General features: G+C 38.3%; 1 protein-coding gene across 3 annotated transcripts in view; it reads left to right on the top strand.

Annotated features, from left to right (window-relative positions):
- Positions 1-19,667, top strand: part of GABA-B-R2 (gamma-aminobutyric acid type B receptor subunit 2) — a 159,095-nt gene that overhangs the window by 58,034 nt on the left and 81,394 nt on the right. For all 3 annotated transcript variants that reach the window (XM_089244337.1, XM_089244338.1, XM_089244335.1), the window contains exon 3: positions 12,974-13,141. In XM_089244337.1, the coding sequence (XP_089100463.1) occupies positions 12,974-13,141 (168 nt within the window). The remainder of the gene's footprint in view (positions 1-12,973; positions 13,142-19,667) is intronic.

Here is a 19,667-nt window from a genome sequence, read left to right as displayed (position 1 = left end):
AAAATTCACATGTACTTTAAGATGTTTTAAAATGAATTATGGGCCCGTAAAAAATAAATCGCCCAAACTCCACAGCTTTAATTAAGCATTTTTTGAAGCAGAATCAGGCAGATGGATAACTTGAAGTTCGCGGGGGGGGGGGGAATCGACATGCCTAGCGGCCTTTTAAAAAGAAAAATATTCATTTCTACGTTTCTTTGAATCTAGATTTATTTATTTCATTAGTCGCGCAAGAAGTTGCCATATTGGTTAACTTGGACACGGTGTGCATGTCCCGCAAAGAAAAATGGAGATATTACGTGATCCGAAAACCCTCATTGAAGAAAACCCGGGCAGCGCCGGGTATTATAGCTAGTATTTTATGAAGATGATTGCTCAAAAAACATTTTAACCTATCTCCCCTGAAAACAGTTTGCACCTGCTGAAAATCGGAAGAAAATCCAATTTATTAAGACCGATACGATACTTTGAAGGGGGTTTACTGATTTCTGCTGTGTCACTTGAATCTACTTACACCCCCTCTGACTTTAACCCCCCCCCCCCTCATATTCAAAAATAACGACACATTTTATTCATAAATCAAACTTAGTTTGCCACACCCTTTGAACTTATATAAAACGTCTACTTCTGTACTCTATTTTACGGTGGGAAGTATTATAATTACTGTATTTTTTTCCTACCAGAATGGGTGGTGCATAGACTTCATATCAAGATCATGTGTTGCTGTTTTATTCCGAGAAATCAGGAATCATTGTCAGTTTATGAAAAAAAAACCGGAGGCTGTATATATGTACTTTATACTTTAGTGCGGGTGGCGGTTTCAGATAGCGTGACTTCAAAGGTGGCCGAATTCGGATGTGAATACGTCTTGAAAACTCGTTTGAAAACTTCTCAAGACAATAATATACATTATATACATCAGGGGATTTCAATCAAAACAACTTCAAAGACAACACGTGAGAAGATAACGTTCAATATCTCGTTGCAGAAGAATAAAAATATTTAGTGTATCTGACTATAAGAGTCTGACCTCGGTATAACGTCATGGACTTGAACAATAGTGTCGCAAACATAAAATACTAAATTCCTCATGTTCACACATTGAAAAAAGTAGTATAACTTCATATCCCGCAATTCTATCACCTTATGTGAGGCGTCGTTCGATTTGTCTTAACAAGTTCTACAAGTATGTAAGAAAATAAAATTCAATTATTGATGAACATTTAATAAAATTGTGAAATATACGGAGCGAACAGTGGGAAAATTTTAATTCGAGAAAAAAAAGTGAGATGCTCCTAGAAAATGGTTTTGACACCATTGAAAACGCAGGAATGGCGTTATACGCAGGAATGTGGACATAGGATATTGGCAGTGCCATTTAACTTTTCATCTACTGGTGGTATTTCAAAGTAACGTCGATTATATATAGATAGTTTGATATTCACTGTAATTTTTTTTTTTTTTTTGGAAAGCAGTACACATTTTTTGTCTTTAATTAGACCTAAAATGCCTACGAAATAGTTTACATCAGTGGTGCTCAAACTTTTTGAAGCACGATCCCCCACCCTCCTTTTGACAAGAATTTTATTGGTGACCGCCCTCCCAAATTTTTTTTTCAACTTCAGTTAAAGTTTAATCGGTGGATGGCGCTGCACCTATAGTATTCGTATGCAGTATATCTATAGTCAACTATCAATACAAAGGTACGGCAGCCGTGCGGTCTGGGTCAGTGAACGGCAGCACGACGGCGACTTGCCCGTATCGTGTGAAAGTTGCCATTTAATTGCTCAGTGGACTCACTTGCGTCGTTAGGATGGAGGGTTGGATTGGGCTGGGTGCTGCTGCGGTTGGCTCGATTCGGACGACTTGCCCGGTTCGTTTTTGGCTAGTGTTTTTCCACCTCAACCCATGCCTTTGTGGCAAACCAGCTTATATCCCCTACGGGGACATAGCAGGGGTAAAGGTTGGACTGGATCCAATTGCTCTATCCGGCGGTGACCTTTCAGTTAGAAATTCCTTGGAATATGGACTAGGTTACTATTCAGTTAGGATGGTGGTGGATCCAATTGCTCATGCCACTAATGGAATATCTCCGTATGTCCAATCCCCTGTACGAACGAATCCGTAGCATGTGAAAGGAGCGTTAGGGAACATCGTTCGAAAGATTTTCCGCACTGTTGAATATGGCATATCGAGTTGTCGCGCTATTGCACGAACACTGCCGTGAATCTCTGTTCAGAATCAGCTTTCATTAGTGCAGTTGCAACGTGTTCGTGGTTCGCATTTGATGTGCTTTCTCGACCCGGTTGCACCTGTAACCGACATTTTCGAAGCGTAAAACCATCTTTCGCTGATTGGTTGATTACGTTGATCGGCACGATATGCAGCGTCAGTTTTTCACATGATGGGTATTTTCAGAATTCAATTTTTTTTTGTACTGTAATCGAATTCTGGAGGTCTGAAATGTATGTTTACAGAATGTGGTTTCATTAGTTGCAATATGTTTTCAGTAATTGGACTCCAAGTACCTTATACATGCATACTGTAAAATTGGGCAGTATCCCTTGTGCATTTCATGAACTGCACTTTCAAGTTCATTGAATGTTTTTATTTGCGTGAAAAAAAGAAATTATTCGAATTAGAAAGTCTTTCCGGCTGATGAAATTATCAAAACAAGTAACTCAACATCTTTTCAACTTACTGTGGGCTGCACAAAGCCACGTAAAGACTGTTGACCACTCCTAGCTTAAGCAGCTACAATGCTATAGCAGTTCGACTCTTGGGGTTAACCAATCCGTGACGGTGACGACTCGCAGAATCGGAAACCAGAGTGGTATACATAATACCCAAGTGTACCTGGTAAATTTGATAAATAGTCACCAAATATACCTCTTTAAATAATGCATAATTATGCATACTTACTGGCAAATTTGATGAATTACTACGATTTGTAATGTTTATGCCGACAACGCTTGGCTATTATGCGTAATCACCGGATAAAGTGATATTTTTTATTTTTATCAAATTTACCAATGATACTTGGGTATTACGCATAATCGCTGGCAAAACTGATAAATTTAGTGAAATTTAATCAAATTTATAGGTTTGATGATTACGCATAATAATCGGATTTATCATGTTTGCCGCGTAGCATATATATGTTAGATACTATAGACAGGCCAATGATTACGTGGCCAATGAGGCCGTGATTCTTTATGAAAAAACTAATATGGCAAAGCGCTCAAAGTTTTTTTTTTTTTGATATGAGCAATAATTGAAGAGTTATAACGCTTTAAAAATAGATTACATCACTTCATAATCCTACGAAATTCATTGAACGTACATCAAACATTTGATTTGGCGTTTCTTTTCGCAGCTGTTATTAATTGCATAAACCCTAAGAGAAATCACGAAACAAAACCAGTTTTTCAAGTTATTAAATATATTTAATTTGGCCGACAATTTACAAATCTGGCGATAAATTTGCGATTATAGTAAGCGAAAGTAACACGTAATAACAAGGTTAACACACACTATATATAGAGAGAAGATTTCACGCTAATCGTGAAAGAAGGAGGCCGAAATTGGCTTCTAACGGGATTGAATATTTCAGTTCATTTTCAAGAAGTGGCAACCCCCCTTGCTGGGAAGAGATTAACTTCCGTTGAGTGTTTGGCATATAACTGACCGTTAGAAAAATGACACGTCACAAAAATTCAAAACGTTACAACTCACTAAAAATTCGTGCGACCCCAAAACGGAAAACTTTTTTTCGATATTTGTTTTTCACAAGAAATCACATGTGTAATTATTGAATGCTTGTAATTATTTTCACCCTGTAAATATAGAGATTTTACCGTGACCCTATTTTTTGCTGACCTTTTCTCTCCAGCTGAGAAGATTGCCATTTTCATTACTGTGATTATTTTTTATGGAAATGCGATTATTTTCCCCGGGAAATGAACACGCAACTTTGTTTTTGAAATTATTTTTTCTCTTCTGTAATTTGAATAATTCTTGCGAATGAAGCGGAACCTTTCTTTTTTATAAACATGGAAGCAATAGACTTATTTTTCGCTAATTTCGATCAGTTTATCCATTTTTTTTTTGCTATTCAACAAGGAACCGTTACACTTACGATATACACGACGAAGATAGGTTGATAAGTCGATTAGACAGATGCTCGTTTATTTGTTACATTTTGGTGATCAGATCTCCATGGCGATGTGTTTCGTTGATTGTGTGTGGAGTATGTTTTCACTCGCAATTGTCGCTTTTAGTTGTGTTTTGTTACATCATGAAGGACACGTTCGTCAAGTAGCTATTTGTCCTCGAAGAAGATTGCCTGGAACAGACTTCGTTAAACGAACGTGAATGTTTATCAATAAATACCGCGTTTCGAAGGTCAACGCCAAGGTCATTCGGAACTACAGTACGACTACGATATGGAATCAGATTCCTCTCGTCTCGGTGGAAATAAAATTTCACATTTGAGCTGAGCTATTTTTTTCCTGTAAAAAATTATAATTCTAAAACGTGCACAAAAATAACCAAAGTATATAAATCTTTATATGTTATTTCACTCATTAGGCGGCAATCAGAAATCACTAAACCCTCTTTCGAAATGTCATATCTTTTTTAATTAAGGTTTTTTCCGATTTTCAACAGGTGCAAATGAAGGGGTATTAGTAACTTAACCCTGCTACTGAGAGGTGACCCCGTAAGTAGTACTGGGATAAATTTTCCATTAAGAAATTATTTTTACAAAATATCTGGGCTTGTCAGTGTTAAAATAAGAGACGAGATGTCTCGTCTGCCATTGCTGCTTAAAGGGCTAACCTTTTGCGGTCATGTGTATACGTGGACTCGACATAAGACCGCACCTGGAAATCGCGGCACTTAATTGTTAGAACGGCCCTCAACGTTAATAGGAAGGTCCCTGTGAATTCGTAGCAAACGTCATAAGATATACAAAGATATACCTTCCCTTTTGCGGGGAAGGCGTTATAAAGTACGAACTATACCAACGAAGTGTGGGGAAAACCTTTGGACAGCAAAGGGTTAATGTTATTAGAATCGTGTGTTTAGCTTCTGGACTCTATTGAACTAACGGGTGATCGTGAGCAGGAGCGTACGCTGGATTGATCTTTGGAGAGGGCACACCAGTCTTGGAGGGGTAGAATTAATTTCTTCCAGAAAATTCTCGGCTACCAACGTTCAAAAAGCATTTTGAAATTATTTTTCAACTCATAAATTATATTATGATAATTGCAACTATAAATAAAAATATTAATCTTCCACATTTGTCTTGGTGAACGTGCTTTTTTTTATCGTGGAATTCATTTTGATCCACTGCAGTTTGCAGTAATGCTTCATTTCCCGCCATTGTGATATTTCCGTAATTTAAGCAATATTTGGCAACTTTATTCTGTTTTGGCATCATTTTTGGCGATAATTGGCGATATTCCGTATTTTCCCGTATTAGGAATCCCAATTTCCCGTATTTCTCTCGAGGAAATATGGTCAGTCTAACTATGCAGAATAGCTGACAGGAAAAGGATAACCGTGCCTATCGACTATCCGTGATCCCCTTTCCTAACAGTCCGAATAGTTTTTCCACCCCTTTTTTTTCCACCATATATCTGAAAATAATATCCCTGTACTGTATTTTATAAACCTATTCATTGCAACAACCAGTATGGGACACCGTCTCCTTGGTTTCCATTTCTATCATATAACATGTACTCACACAAATTGTAAAATAAATTTGAAATTGAAAAAAAAAATTGAAATAATCGAGGCTCTACTGTATTTTCAAATTGTATGAACCCGAGATATGAATGCGCAAGTTTCCCTAGAAAAATGACACTGGTTTATTGAAAATGAATTGGCAGCAAATCATATCCGCGATTGGATGCCAGAAACGCTGGAAGAATTTTTTTTCCTCGTTCTCCCTTCTGAAGAATGAACCCTCTTTTCATGACGTCTTCATCTGCCACCTTTCCGTGGTCAGACAGTAATCTTCCTCCTTCCGTCATTTGAGTGCCAGTCTGACTGCAATATCAACACCTCCAAAGAAGAGGAAGTATTGGCAATATACGTACGTGGGGGCCCAATACGTACAACACTCGTTCCGTGATTAGGGAGCCACAGATGGAAAAAACACCTCGTGTCCGTAAAGTGCTACGCGATTTTTCGTGGTGTGCTCATCTGGCAACACCAGTTTAGCCTATTCTTCACTCCCCCAAAAGCGTAAAAGAAAAATCAAGTGCACCCAGTAACGCTTGTGTTGAAAAGTCTCGCTACAGAGAGTAACAGACATACAATGCTACAAATATTCAATCATTCCACTTCACTCACTTCACTTCTGAAATATAGATGGCAGCACTGAAAAATCAGACACGCCACTATATACTCACACAGACTGATAGGTACACACACACACTTTCGGCACAACTCACTCGGTAGGAAATTGCCCATGGCGATGGACCGGAATTGTGCTCGATTTGAAAGAAAGAAAGTAATTCTCGTGTAGCATCGGCCTAAAAAACAGTTGTAAATAGCGAGATTGTGTTCTATTCAGAAGAAATACCGAGAACTTCCATTTTCGAAAGACCAGGAACGCAAAACCATTTCTCGGTTGTTAGTGAAAAGTAAAATTTTGTACTTCATAAAAATTTTAAAAAAATTAACGAACAATTTTCTCCAAGAAATTTTCTGATTATCAAACGTTTTAAGCAAAACATAATCGAAAACGATGTGCAATCAATCGATTCCTAGGCGCAGGAATCTGAGGTCTCACAGATATTGATGGACTTATACATACATCGGTATATGTGATTAATGGGTAAACATGCATAAGGACCAGTCGACTCGGTAAGTTTGATGAGTTTCATTACATTTATCACTTTTACTGGCGATTATGCATTAGGGCAGGTATCTTCAATCCCTTTCTCGCGAGCACCACAGTGCTCCCATGAACCGCCCAGAGTGTTCGATGCTCGTGAACGATTTCGTGCTCGCGATCACTTCATCAGCGTTCCAATTGAACACCTTGTACTAATTGCATTCAAGGACTGAAATCATTCTGATTTCATGCATTCGTAGGTCGAGCTAAGGGTGCTCTTCTTTTGATGATTGGTACAGGCAGTGCTCGCAACCAGAAAAAGTTTGAAGACCTCTGCATTAGGTTGCGAAAGTGGGCATGGTTTACTCGCGCCGGGAGAGTGCATATAGTGCAAGCAGGTTTTCCGCTGCTGTACTTTATACTGTATACTTTTTTACTCGTCAAACTGGCTGGACCAAAAACAATTCTGAGGTAAAAAAAAGCAGTTTCGATTCTCAGGGTTGTCAATTAAGTATCTGGAAGAAGGGTTACCATATAAAGCAAGGGTGACCAAATTATTTTTGTTCAAGAGCCAACATAACGGTCTGGTGCAGAATCACGTATTAGTAGCAGCACCAGTAAAATGAGAGACTCGAAAACTTTTCACATTTGCACACGCCATAGTACTTGTAATATGGCAAAACACGAACAATTTAGTCGCTATATATATAAATATATATATAAACCTCTTTTACATTTTGAGCATTATATTCCCTCTCATCTTCAAAAACATATTCATTGTTTATCTGGTTGCGTTCCCAGCAGAGACGGATTAAAACGTTTGAAGGCCCTAAGCACTTTTTGGTGCTCCCGTCCCTAAAAGTACGCTATATATTACCCGATATCGAATCTATAAAGAAAGAAAACAACATTAAATTAAATTTTATATTTCAGAAGTAACTAATCTATGATGGGAAATTTTTAAGAATTGACGTAGAAAAAAAAAGGGGAGGAGGAGAATAATTTTTTTTTTGTTCACTTTTGGGACACCTTTGGAAGTTTTCTTCCACGTTTCCCAAGAAGACGGACCTTAGACTTTTAGATTTTTTTTTTCAAAATATTTTAAAAACATTTAAAGATATTTTCTTCCATCGACTGCTTTAGGATTTCACAAAGTGGCTTCAAACGCATTAGTGTACAAATTATGCTGCTTCGCCAATTTCCGCCACCGTAAATGTTTTCAATTTTTCGCGCTTTTTTGACCGGATTTCGCACCTCTCGACCCAGACTTTCTGTCCGCGTGCGCCTGGAAAAATGGCGGTATTTTTTTCTTATTTTGTCAGATTCAAAATTGCGGTTGGTACCGACCAATTGTATTTATTTGGAAAAAGAACATTTTTAGTCACATGTCGGGATTAGAACCCATGATCTCCAGCCTGATGTATTAACCACTGAACCAAACACACCTGCTGAACAACACAACCACCTTATTATCGTATACAAAAAAATACGAAGCTCTATTTTTGATGCGACGTTCTGGATTTCTCAAGATGTCGTTTTCATGTCTGAACCAAACAGGCTTACTATCGTGTATAAAAAAAATACGTAGCTCTATTTTTGATGTGGCATAGGATCTAATTATTTTGTTTTCATCAGAGATAATTCGCTCTCCATATAAACTATTTTCCAGAGGGCACCTTTTTTGTTAAATCGATGTTCTATGCTGGTCACGTGATTAGCCCCCGGGGGTATGTGAGACGGATGCCCTGTTATTTCAGGTATAATTCTTTAAATCCAAAAAAGAGGGCGACACTGAACGTTTTTTAATATGTCATCTCTTTAATTTAAACAGATACACAAATTAATTTATCTGATTGACAAGGCTTCCCGATACCGTCAATGTTGTTGTGACTCACACACACACACACACCTCTCGAATTCCACGTACCTTTCGCAACACCTCTAACGTAATCAATATTTTAATTACCTCATTGGTTCATGATTAATCTGTCCCGTTTTTATTTGATTTACATGCATCGACATGTAAATGTTGTCATCTCGCTTTCTTATCGTTTTATTCAATCAGACATATAACAATAACACTTGTATTCTGATTTCACCAACAATACTTAATGATTTCCACCTTTAACTATATGGAGTCATTCCGTTTTGTTATCGTTTCATCCAATCGGAAGGCTTTCAATATAATAATAATAATTTTGACAGCACTACCGATATTTAACTTCCATGAAAATTATTCACTACGTTGTAAGGATTTATCAAATTTTTAGATGCCGATTTCTCTTTGGACATGAAGTTGTTGTAGTAGAAATGAATTTACAAATATTACGGCGAAAATGCCAATTATGGCACAAAACTGACCAAGATTTTTCTCTAGCTGTTTTCAATCCCAAAGTTTGAAAAGATATTCAGAACAAGTTCGTTTGTGGTTGATGATGCTAATTAACCACTAGTGTTCAAATTATGCTGCTTCGATCTATGCTACGAGAAGAGCTTTTTATAAACAAATATCCAAGATTTATAAGTTAATCAAACATGATCCAAAAAACGCTCACTTCCCTACGTCTTAATGCAAAAAGGCTTTATCCTTTTTACCCAACGTCTTCGGATCTTTAGGAGATTAAATACCAAAAATAAAAGAATATGCACTAAAAGCACGTAAAAATGTTGAGAATGAAAAATTTTATATTTCTGGGAGATTGTTGAAGTGTCGTTATTTCATCACTTCCAGACACTCTGCCCTATGTACTTATCACGATCTCCACTGGAAGCGACAAATGCTACAGGGATTTCAGCAATTAATATGCTTCATTATGAAAAATCGACGTGGTCTTTCTAGTGTTAAACTATATTTACGTTAAATGTATATTGGGTATGAAAACCGTGTCTCTGACATGTCTCAATGAACAATTTACATTTCTTAAGAAAATACCCATTTCCTGCGTAATACCGTTTTATAAAATATCGATGTTTCTTGCATTTCTGCTGAAAATATTTCTAATATTTATCAATCCGGGAGGTTACTCGGCATACAGACTATAAAATATTATCTGTATGTTCATTCGAGTTTTTTTTTCATGAATTTTACGTTTCTTAGCAGGCATTGTTACCACGAGAGGCATGGTTTTTCGAATAGTGATGAGAATAAGACCACTGAAAAGGCTAAAAATAAACTACGGCATCCGATATGATGGGTGTCAACTAAATTTTAAGAGTGGACATTCTTCACGACATTCTAACTTTTATTCTTTCTCGCACCAATTTTCTCAGAAGCATCTTCATGTGTGTGTATTCAATAAAATAATAATACTTTTATAAAAAAGGGATAAATAACATTATATAAAAAATGATAAATGTTATAATAACGTTATAAAAATGATTCAAAAAATAATCCACAAGGAATTTTTAGCCAGCAAGACTTCAACTACCAACATGAAAATCCTTTTTTACTGTTTCTAAATCGCAATTGAACACGGAATATCGTGACTTGGAACGTGACCTACGTGAGTGACACTTATTACTTTCAAAGGTCACGCTTAGAATGACCAACTGAGCATTATTCCTCCCTGACTATTCAGTGTGAATCCATTGTTTCTTTCATAAAAGTTCTCACAGTGAATGCTTTCCAAAAACAGTTTTTGGTTTCCAATCTTTAATTCCGACATATTCAATTTCTCGAGATGAACGAATTCTCAGCTGTTTTCTTTCATTCAATTTACTATCTTTTACTAATTTCAACACATTCTATTTCAAATGAAATTAAATTTGTTCTTTTTATATATACAGAAAAAAAAAAATTGTCGTGAGTTTATGAGAAACATATATATACCATCTAGAGGAAAATGCCTGTACCGACGATTAAAAAAACTACATTGTAATTAAGGGATAAATAAAATATTTATAAAATTAAAAAAAAAAAACACTCACAAGACAAAATTACTGATGTCAAATAAAAACCAAACACAGATAAAACACATACAAACACAATATATATATATATATTAGCTGCACTTCAAGCTACCAATAGCAATAGGTAACCCTACAAAATCGTAATAGTACGCCATGAAAGAAGAAGAAAAAATGCAGCCGTGACTCTACACAGTGATGATATTTTTTTAATATACAGCGAGACCTCGCTACAAAGATGCTTGATATAACTATAAATCCCTAAACAACGATATTTTTCAAATATTGTTTGGAATCGCTTATAGTCTAATGTTAAACTCCTCTCTAACAACGATATCCTCTACTGCGATAAATCCCTCTATAAGGACAGTTTTTGCAAAGGTTTTGAACTGCTACAACGATATTTTTTATCTTCAATACATTTTTAAATTCCATACCAGTTATTGTTCCGTTGAGGAATAACATCCGTATTTTACACTATCTACCTGTTGAAATTGCTAAAAGGGTTTCCGTGAAGCTGCTTTCTTTGTAATACACGAAAATGTTGTGCCAGAAACTACTTTACAGAATGAAACAAGTAACAGAATTTTACTCATCAGCCAATCACAGAATCGTAAATTTTTGCTGTGAATAAACGCTACACTCACAAATGCATTTTATGGTGCTACTAGCAATGCCAATTCAGAAGAGATACCAACAACAGCAGCATAAATTGGACGGCTTTTACATAAAAAAAACCAAGCGCCATTTGTGACATTTTGGAGATATACAGACATCTGAACAAGGTGGATTTTTTTATCTAAATAGAACAAAGTGACATATAGGCTATGATGCCGTCTGTGTGCACTTGAACCAACTACTAAACTGAAGAGATAACTGAATCGAAGAAACTTTAAATGGCTTTTTCTCAGTTTTGATTTAATGGAGCTTGGTTCTTTTTATATAAAAGCCGTCCAATTAAATTTGGCGGTGCTTGGTGATAATGCTACTTCTCGATATAACGATAACTTCTCTACCAAGATATTTTTTCTTGTCCCGCAGAGTATTGTTATATCGCGGTCTCACTGTATATTTTTTTCTTTACAGAAAATGCTTTTTCATGCGTGCGTTCTGTACAAGGCTATTGCTATGTCAGATGCGTTTTCTTTCGACAATTTTTCTTTGAAAGAACTGGCTCTTTATCCCCGTACTTGATTTCAGTTTAAAACAGTAGCGTCGGGAGTACAGAGTTCATCTTGAAGAGAGAGTTGGATGCCAAAGGTTGCGAGTCGGATTTTCCCCTCCTTCTGGGGTATACGGACGTAAATTTAGTGGGCACGGTAACTCAAATCGATAAGATACTCCCCCTACAGTACTAAAGGATTTTCAGAGGTATCAAAAGAGTTTGATACCCAATTCGTTCTGCTCAGAATCTTTCCTGACGCAGAGATACAACCGAAACGGCGATAAGATGAACATATTGCTACAGCAGGTAGTCACTCAACGAGGGGTTAGAGCACCAATCCCTCGGTGAGAGATATCGTCCTCTCTCATGCCAGAAGCACGAATGTGCAATGTCCTTATTTTCCTAATTGTTTTGTAGCGTGTGTTTCGGTAGGGGATTTGTGTTTCCGGCAAAACTTAGATAGCAGAAATAAGGTATCGAATTAGCTGATAAAAGAAAAGAGGGAAAATGTGCACATTCGGCATTTGGGGGGACGATATGAAATGAAAAAAATATCGAACTCTTATTCGGCAATAATTGGCTCAGTCTAATTAGCCCCTTTTCTAGCATGGCCCAGGTCTTTGACCTCCCTGCTTTTACCTCTTCGTAGAGACAGAACGGTGGGCCATGTTCTGGTTAGGAGATCTAATTGATCCCCATGCGCATAAAATGATTGTGGTCGACGAAAATGATCATTATATTCATAATGATCATACATTTAGAGCCGTGATTCCCAACGTGGGCTTTAACGCCCCCTGGGGACGATGGACTGTTCCAGGGAGCGGTAGAAGCTACGGGTATAGCACAAGATTCTATGGGTTGGATTGCGTTGGGAAGGGGGCGCTGGGAGAAAACAATTTCTGAAGAAGGGGGTGATGGGACAAAAAAGTTTGGGAAACTATGATTTAAAGCATTTAAGAACTAAAAGTTCAAAATTATTTCTACGGAAGTTCACATTTCAGTATTTTTATGCGTGTTATTACAACGATGTGAATAATGTTTTCTGTATCTTGCAGCTGACGTACGCCGACACCCACCCAATGTACACGAAAGAAAATTACCCGAACTTTTTTCGTGTCGTCCCAAGCGAAACTGCCTTCAATCCTGCGCGCGTAGCGCTTTTGAAATTCTACAACTGGACCAGAGTCGGTACGCTGTACCAGCAATCTCCGAGATACGACCTCGTAAGTTCTTTCAATTATCCTTCCTTCGAATTTGCGCTTCCTTAGTGATGGATGACGTAGTTCACGAAAGAGAAAAACAAGTGACGTATTAATGTCCATTCCATTCTACGCGGTTCACGTGTTCAAATATGACCCAACATTCTAATACAGCCGTTACCGTCAATTATATAAATAATGGTAATAATACAGCGAAACTTCGGTTTAAGAGCATAACTCGTTCCGTGAACGTACCCGTAATCCGAATCACTCGTATATCGAAACTAATTTCCCTATAGGAAATAAAGGAAACTCGGAGGATTTGTCTCCCACTTATTCATTCACATAAAAATGACTGTTAAAAACCGCACTTAATATTAAAGTATAACACAATAATCAATATGATACATGCAATACTATGATAGCAAATAAGTATTATTTACTATATTGTATTGCACTATTTATAATGCTATTGTATTATATAGTAAATAATGCTTATTTATTATGCAATACAATTAAAATATAGGACATAAATAGTACAACATAACAATAATATAAATAGTACAATACAATTATAACATAAATAATCCAATACAATTATAACATAAATAATCCAATACAATTATAACATAAATAATCCAATACAATTATAACATAAATAATCCAATACAATTATAACATAAATGATCCAATACAATTATAACATAAATAATCCAATATGGTCATACACTAAAACAGACCATAGCACTATAATGTTCACAAATTAACGGAACTAAAGAGGACGACTTGTGACTCTTGACGTTTCTTGGTGCAAATTTGAAAGGAAAGCAACCTATCACAGACTTGACATTTGCTTTTGGCTGCTTTTGAGGATTCTGTGGAAATTGGAAATTGTATCGTCATTGGACAGATTCATTGCTCGCACTGCGACGGCTTTATGTTTCCTATCTACAAAATTTTTCACAGCTTCCTACATTTTAAAAGTCTCTGCAATCGCCGTTCACACGCGTAAACGGACCTTATATATTTAGTAGTTAACTAAATTTTAAGTTGTCAAGTGCTGTAAAATCTGTCCCAACGTAAGTTACGAAAAAAATGAATACACATTAGATAATACGAGATCGCGTTTACTGGTGCGTGCTCATTGTGCCCACTTAATCGAAAAAATAGATCGGACACTATTCTACTTGACCACTAAATCACTTTTACAAACTAAACCCGTATAAACAGGCGTGAACTTTGGCACACTTTCTAAAGCACTTGACCAATTTTAAATTTAGTTAACTACTTAATCACTAAACCTGTGTAAATGGGCCTTCATTTGAAAAGTGAGGGTTTCCCTTCTCCTCAGACGAGATCACGTTCATAAGCTCTTGCTATTGCACGCAATGGAGATGGATACTCAAATGAGGAAAACTGAGCTAAATGTTCAAAATCACGTTCAATAATGTAATCAACCCACAGTTTTCTCCAAGCAGAATCAAGGGTTCTCTTGGTCACCCCAACCCTGGGTTTTCGATTATTTATCGTCATCATTCCCAAAGTGGGCAATATTGCCTCCGGTGGGCGATGGAATGGTCCAGGGGGCGACAGAAGTTACGGATTTAACACAGGATCCTATGGGTTCACTTGAGTTTGGACGCGATGAGAGAAAGAAATTTTTGATGAAGGGGACGATGGAACAAAAACTTTGGGAAGTGATCCAGAAATGATTTTTCCAAAACCCTCGGAGCGTAAAGTTTAATCCGTTTGACACGCTGGCAAATCCCACAGTACGTGTGTGGGCGAAAGCGGAGAACCATTGGTTCAGTTGTGATCACGCAAAACTGAACAAATGAAGCACAAATTTTAAATCGTAATAAGAATCATTGCTCGTTTATTGAGTCAAAATTTGTTCAACATTTTTTTTCTTCTTGCGAAACGTGTGTTAACCCCTAGAATGTTACAAATCCTCTCAATTTTTTAAAAGAAATGCATTTAAGGTCTCTCTGGGCAGAAATTAGCTAAAAAAAGGAAGATACGATCAGATTAATGCGCTGTAATAAGAAACAAAAAAGAGATATTACTTATGTGTCTACTTAGATTTTTATCCCCGTGTGTAGATTTCAAACTGGTTTTCATGATGCTATTTGTGTGCAAAATTAAATGTTAAACAATAGAAGGTTTAAGATTCATTATTCTCGTCCTGGCCGCAGTAAGGATCGGACGTGTTCTTATCGCGCTCCGATAGCCAACCAATAGCGGTAGTTTTATCCAAAACTGTTGCCGGAGGATCATCTGTGGCGTCGGTGCACCCTTTTCTCTTTCTTCGTTCTTGTGAGTTTCATTTAACTTGTTTATTTATTTTTTTGGATCAAACTCTGCGGTGTTTTCTTTATTTTTCTAGATTGTGAGTTTAATTATTCTTTATAGTTTGATTTTGTCAGTGGATTTTCAAATCGGCTTCTATTGTTAGATTTGCGAGATAAGTGGTTTTTTTAATTACTATCCAACTTTTTAAATTTTAATTGTGTGTTTTCGATCGACTTAAATTTTATTTTCATTGTACTTTCACCAGGTTTGTGACTGTTGTTTGTTTGTCGATAATTTCTTTGCTCACGTGCTCGTGTAGAAGAGAATATCTGGTTTTTTTGTTTTCGTGTTTTTCCCGCTTCTTTGCTATAATTTCGTGAGTTTTTTGGGCGTTAGTGTTATTGAACAGTGTGTAGGAAGCTGTTGAGCAGCCGCTAAAAAGGAAGAAATGTAACGTGACTTTGTGCTCGAGCGAACGAGCGATTTGTAAGAACGTCAAGCTTAAGAAAAAAGTATGAGAAGTAGTATTGGAGAGATTGAATTAAGGGATGGTAGAGGAAAGTAGTCGTATTTAGGCTACGCTTGTTAATGTTCTGAATTCGAATAAAGTCTGGTTCTTTGAAAACGTTAGTAAAATCCCGGAATACTTGAATTGAAGCCGCGGCCATTTTCCTTAGGAGCCAACAGATTTATCAGAAGCGGGATTTAGCACCGGACTGCGATAGAAGAAAATGTCATTTCTCGTGAGAGGACGAAAGAAAGACTTGGAGATGCTGGCATTGGAGTTGGGAGAGAAGCCGTCTTCAGATGACAGAGTCGCCGATCTGAAGAATCTCATCGTCATGTCCAAGAACTATGAAGAGGACTTTGTTAGAGGACTCCTCGAGCAGATCATCGAAACCCGTCAAGAAGAAGCCGAAGCTCTGCGACGGAAAGAAGAAGCCGAAGCTCTGCGACAGAAGAAGGAAGATGAAGCTCAGCGACAGGAACGAGAGGCCGAACGGCAGTTCGAACTGGAGCGTCTTCGGATAACATGTGCGGCGTCGCGAAATATCGATGATGACACCGAAAGTTATCGCATCGTACCGTGCGATTTGACGAAGAAGATACAGAAGTTCGACGCGGATAACGGGGATTTAAGTCTGTATTTACAGTACTTCGAGTGCCAAGCCGAACTTGCGAGAGTACCAGAGGAACAATGGGTCACTAGCTTATTAGTGTTACTGCCTTACGAAGTGTCCGAAATCGTGATCCGTGAACCCAAGGAGAGGATTAACGACTATGGTTTCGTCAAGGGACTGTTGCTGAATCGATTCAAGCTGACGACAGAGAAGATACGGCAAAAGTTTATCCAGCACTCCCGACGTCTGAAGTCGACTTGGAAGGACTTTGGATATGAATTGAATGTCTTCTTTTCCGAGTGGCTATCTCTTCTGAATGTTACCGAGTTTGAATCATTGAAGAAACTGATCGTCACAGAACAGATGAAATCGCGGGTACCGACGAAAATTCGTGAACATTTCATCGATCAGTGGTCTAGTTTTGTGAACCCTGATGAATTAGCAAAGAAGCTCGATGAATACGAAGTCGTGAGATCCGAGATCGAGGATGTAAAAAGTCACAAGTTCACCGGGACTGATGAACGAAGATCCGGATTTTGGGATGACCAAAGGGTAGATGCTCACCGAAGAACCGTTGCTCAGGATCGAATTGTGCACGTGGATCCAAGGAGAGACATGGTGATGGGAACGACTTTGAACCGGAACAATCGACCTCGTATGAGTGAAGTTCGTGACGGCGAGGGACAACGTGTCAGGCGAATGGTTCCGAGAGACAATAAGCGGCAAGACTGGGAGCCCAGATGTTTTTCGTGTGGATACCTGGGTCATGTGTCGCGTGATTGTCCAAGAAAGAAGAATTTAACATGCCGCCTGTGTGGTGTGGCCGGTCATATTCAAAAGCACTGTGATCAGACTACAACGAAGAAAGTCAACTTGGCAGCAAATGGTTGTGCTGATTGTTACGAAGGGAACTGCATCAAAAATGCTAGGATCAATGATGGGCGTCTCATCTCATGTTTGATCGACACTGGAAGTAGTGTGACATTGTTGAAGAAGTCCGTAGCGGAGGATATGAAGCTCAAGTATGTGCCGAAATCAGAAGAATTATTCGGTTATGGAGATCTGGTGAAGCCATCAGCAGTTGCACTTGGGAAACTTAACGTGGATTTGGAAGTGGATGGTGCAAAGTCAGCTGTGGATGTGTTGGTCGTCGATGATAATGCACAGTCGTATGATTTGATAGTTGGACGGAACTATCTGATGTCGCCGGAAATTGAGTTTGCCGGGAGTGGAGGAAGACTGCGCGTGTGTCACGCAAGTGAGTTGCCATGTGTTCGAGATGTCGGAGTCGAGGAGAAAAGGATAGAGCTGATGACCATGAATCCAGAAGAAGTTGACGGTGCAACGATGGAGGTCATCGATGCCAGAATAGAAGATGTGGAGGACGGACTGGTGCTGATGAAAGGAAGCCAAGGAAATACTGATGTCTTGCTAGAAGTCGTGAAGGGGAAAACGAAGGTTCCTATTTTGAATTTAGGGAAACATGTTGTGAAGTTTGGTGAAGGACAGTGTATCGGTCGTGCGTCAATCGTTGTTGATAAACTGAGCATGAGGGAATTAGAAGAATCTGATGAAGCTGTAGGAAACCCCGAAGTTAGAAACGCTTTTGTGTGTGATGAACTACGTGAAAACTTGGATGTTCTGGTGGATGAAGAAGTGAGTCCTTCGACTGATTGCTGCGTGAGTGAGGCCGTCATGGGATCAAGGGACATTGAAGTAATCTGTGAGGATGATATCATTTCAAGTGTGGCCTTGAAGGATGAACTGTGTGATGAATTACAGTCTCGCGATAAGAAATTTGCTAATGTGGGTACTACGTGTGAGGGAGGAGGACGTAAGAGAAGAGGGATTCGTTTAGATGAGATAAAGTTTGACGATTCAACTGAGAAAGAAGAAAAGCGTGAAGTTTGGTCATTGGTGAATGAGTATAGAGATGTTTTTGCATTGTCCATTGAGGAACTTGGGTGTACATCGTTGACTAAGATGGACATTAAGGAAGTGGAAGGCAGCAAACCTATTTGTGCACCGCCGTATAGAACAAGTTTGTCTGAGAGGACGGCAATCAGCGATATCGTGAAAGAATGGAAAGATAATGGTATAGTCACAGAAACTAGGTCACCGTATGCTAGTCCAGTATTATTGGTGAAGAAAAAGACAGGTGAAAATCGATTAGTTGTGGACTACCGTCGATTGAATAATCAGACAGTGAAAGACAAATTCCCATTGCCACGAATCGATGATTTACTGGAAAATTTGGCTGGGTGTAAAGTGTTTACGACGTTGGATCTAGCTCATGGATACTTGCAGATACCGCTAACGGAGGAAGCGAAGTTGAAAACAGCATTCATCACTCCAGATGAAACAGGACAGTTTGAACGTATGATATTCGGGTTAGCAAATGCACCAGCAGAGTTTCAAAGACTGATGTGTCAAATGTTGGGTCCACTCATGAACACTAAGGTCTTATGCTATCTCGATGATATCTTGATACCAGCGAAGGATTGGACAGATATGATGGAGCGAATTAGAGAAGTGTTTGAAAGACTGAGAACAGCCGGATTGACGCTGAAGTTAACGAAATGTGAATTCGGGAAAAGAGAACTGGAGTTTTTAGGATTCGTTGTCAATGCAGAAGGCATTCAGCCAGGTTCGAGGAAGTTGAAAGCTGTCAAAGACTTTCCGATTCCCGGTAACGTTCATGAACTACGTAGATTTCTAGGATTGACTAGTTATTTTAGAAGATTCATAAAAAACTATGCACAGAAAGCTGATCCATTGACACGATTGACTCGAAAGAACGAAGAGTTTACTTGGAAAGAGGAACAGACAAGAGCTTTTGAAGAACTGAAGTATGCGTTGATGTGCGAACCTATACTATCACACTATGATGCGAGAGCGGAAACCGAAGTCCATTGTGACGCGAGCTCAATTGGGTTAGCGGGAATGTTGTTGCAGAAAGGAACGAACGGCAAGTGGCATCTAGTATATTGTGTGAGCAAGAAGACCACAGAAACAGAGAGTAAATATCATTCGAGTAAATTGGAATTGATGGCGATTGTTTGGACGTTGGACAGATTGCGACAATTCCTAATTGGGATCAAGTTCACTATCGTCACTGACTGTCAAGCTTTGGTCTA

The sequence above is a fragment of the Pholcus phalangioides genome, unplaced genomic scaffold (genome assembly GCF_987345545.1).
Source record: "Pholcus phalangioides strain wild (caught in Gottingen) unplaced genomic scaffold, Ppha-v1.0 ptg000015l_1, whole genome shotgun sequence".
Lineage (NCBI taxonomy): Eukaryota > Metazoa > Arthropoda > Arachnida > Araneae > Pholcidae > Pholcus > Pholcus phalangioides.
Note: the sequence above shows the minus strand (reverse complement) of the source record. Positions and strands in the feature narration are given on the sequence as shown.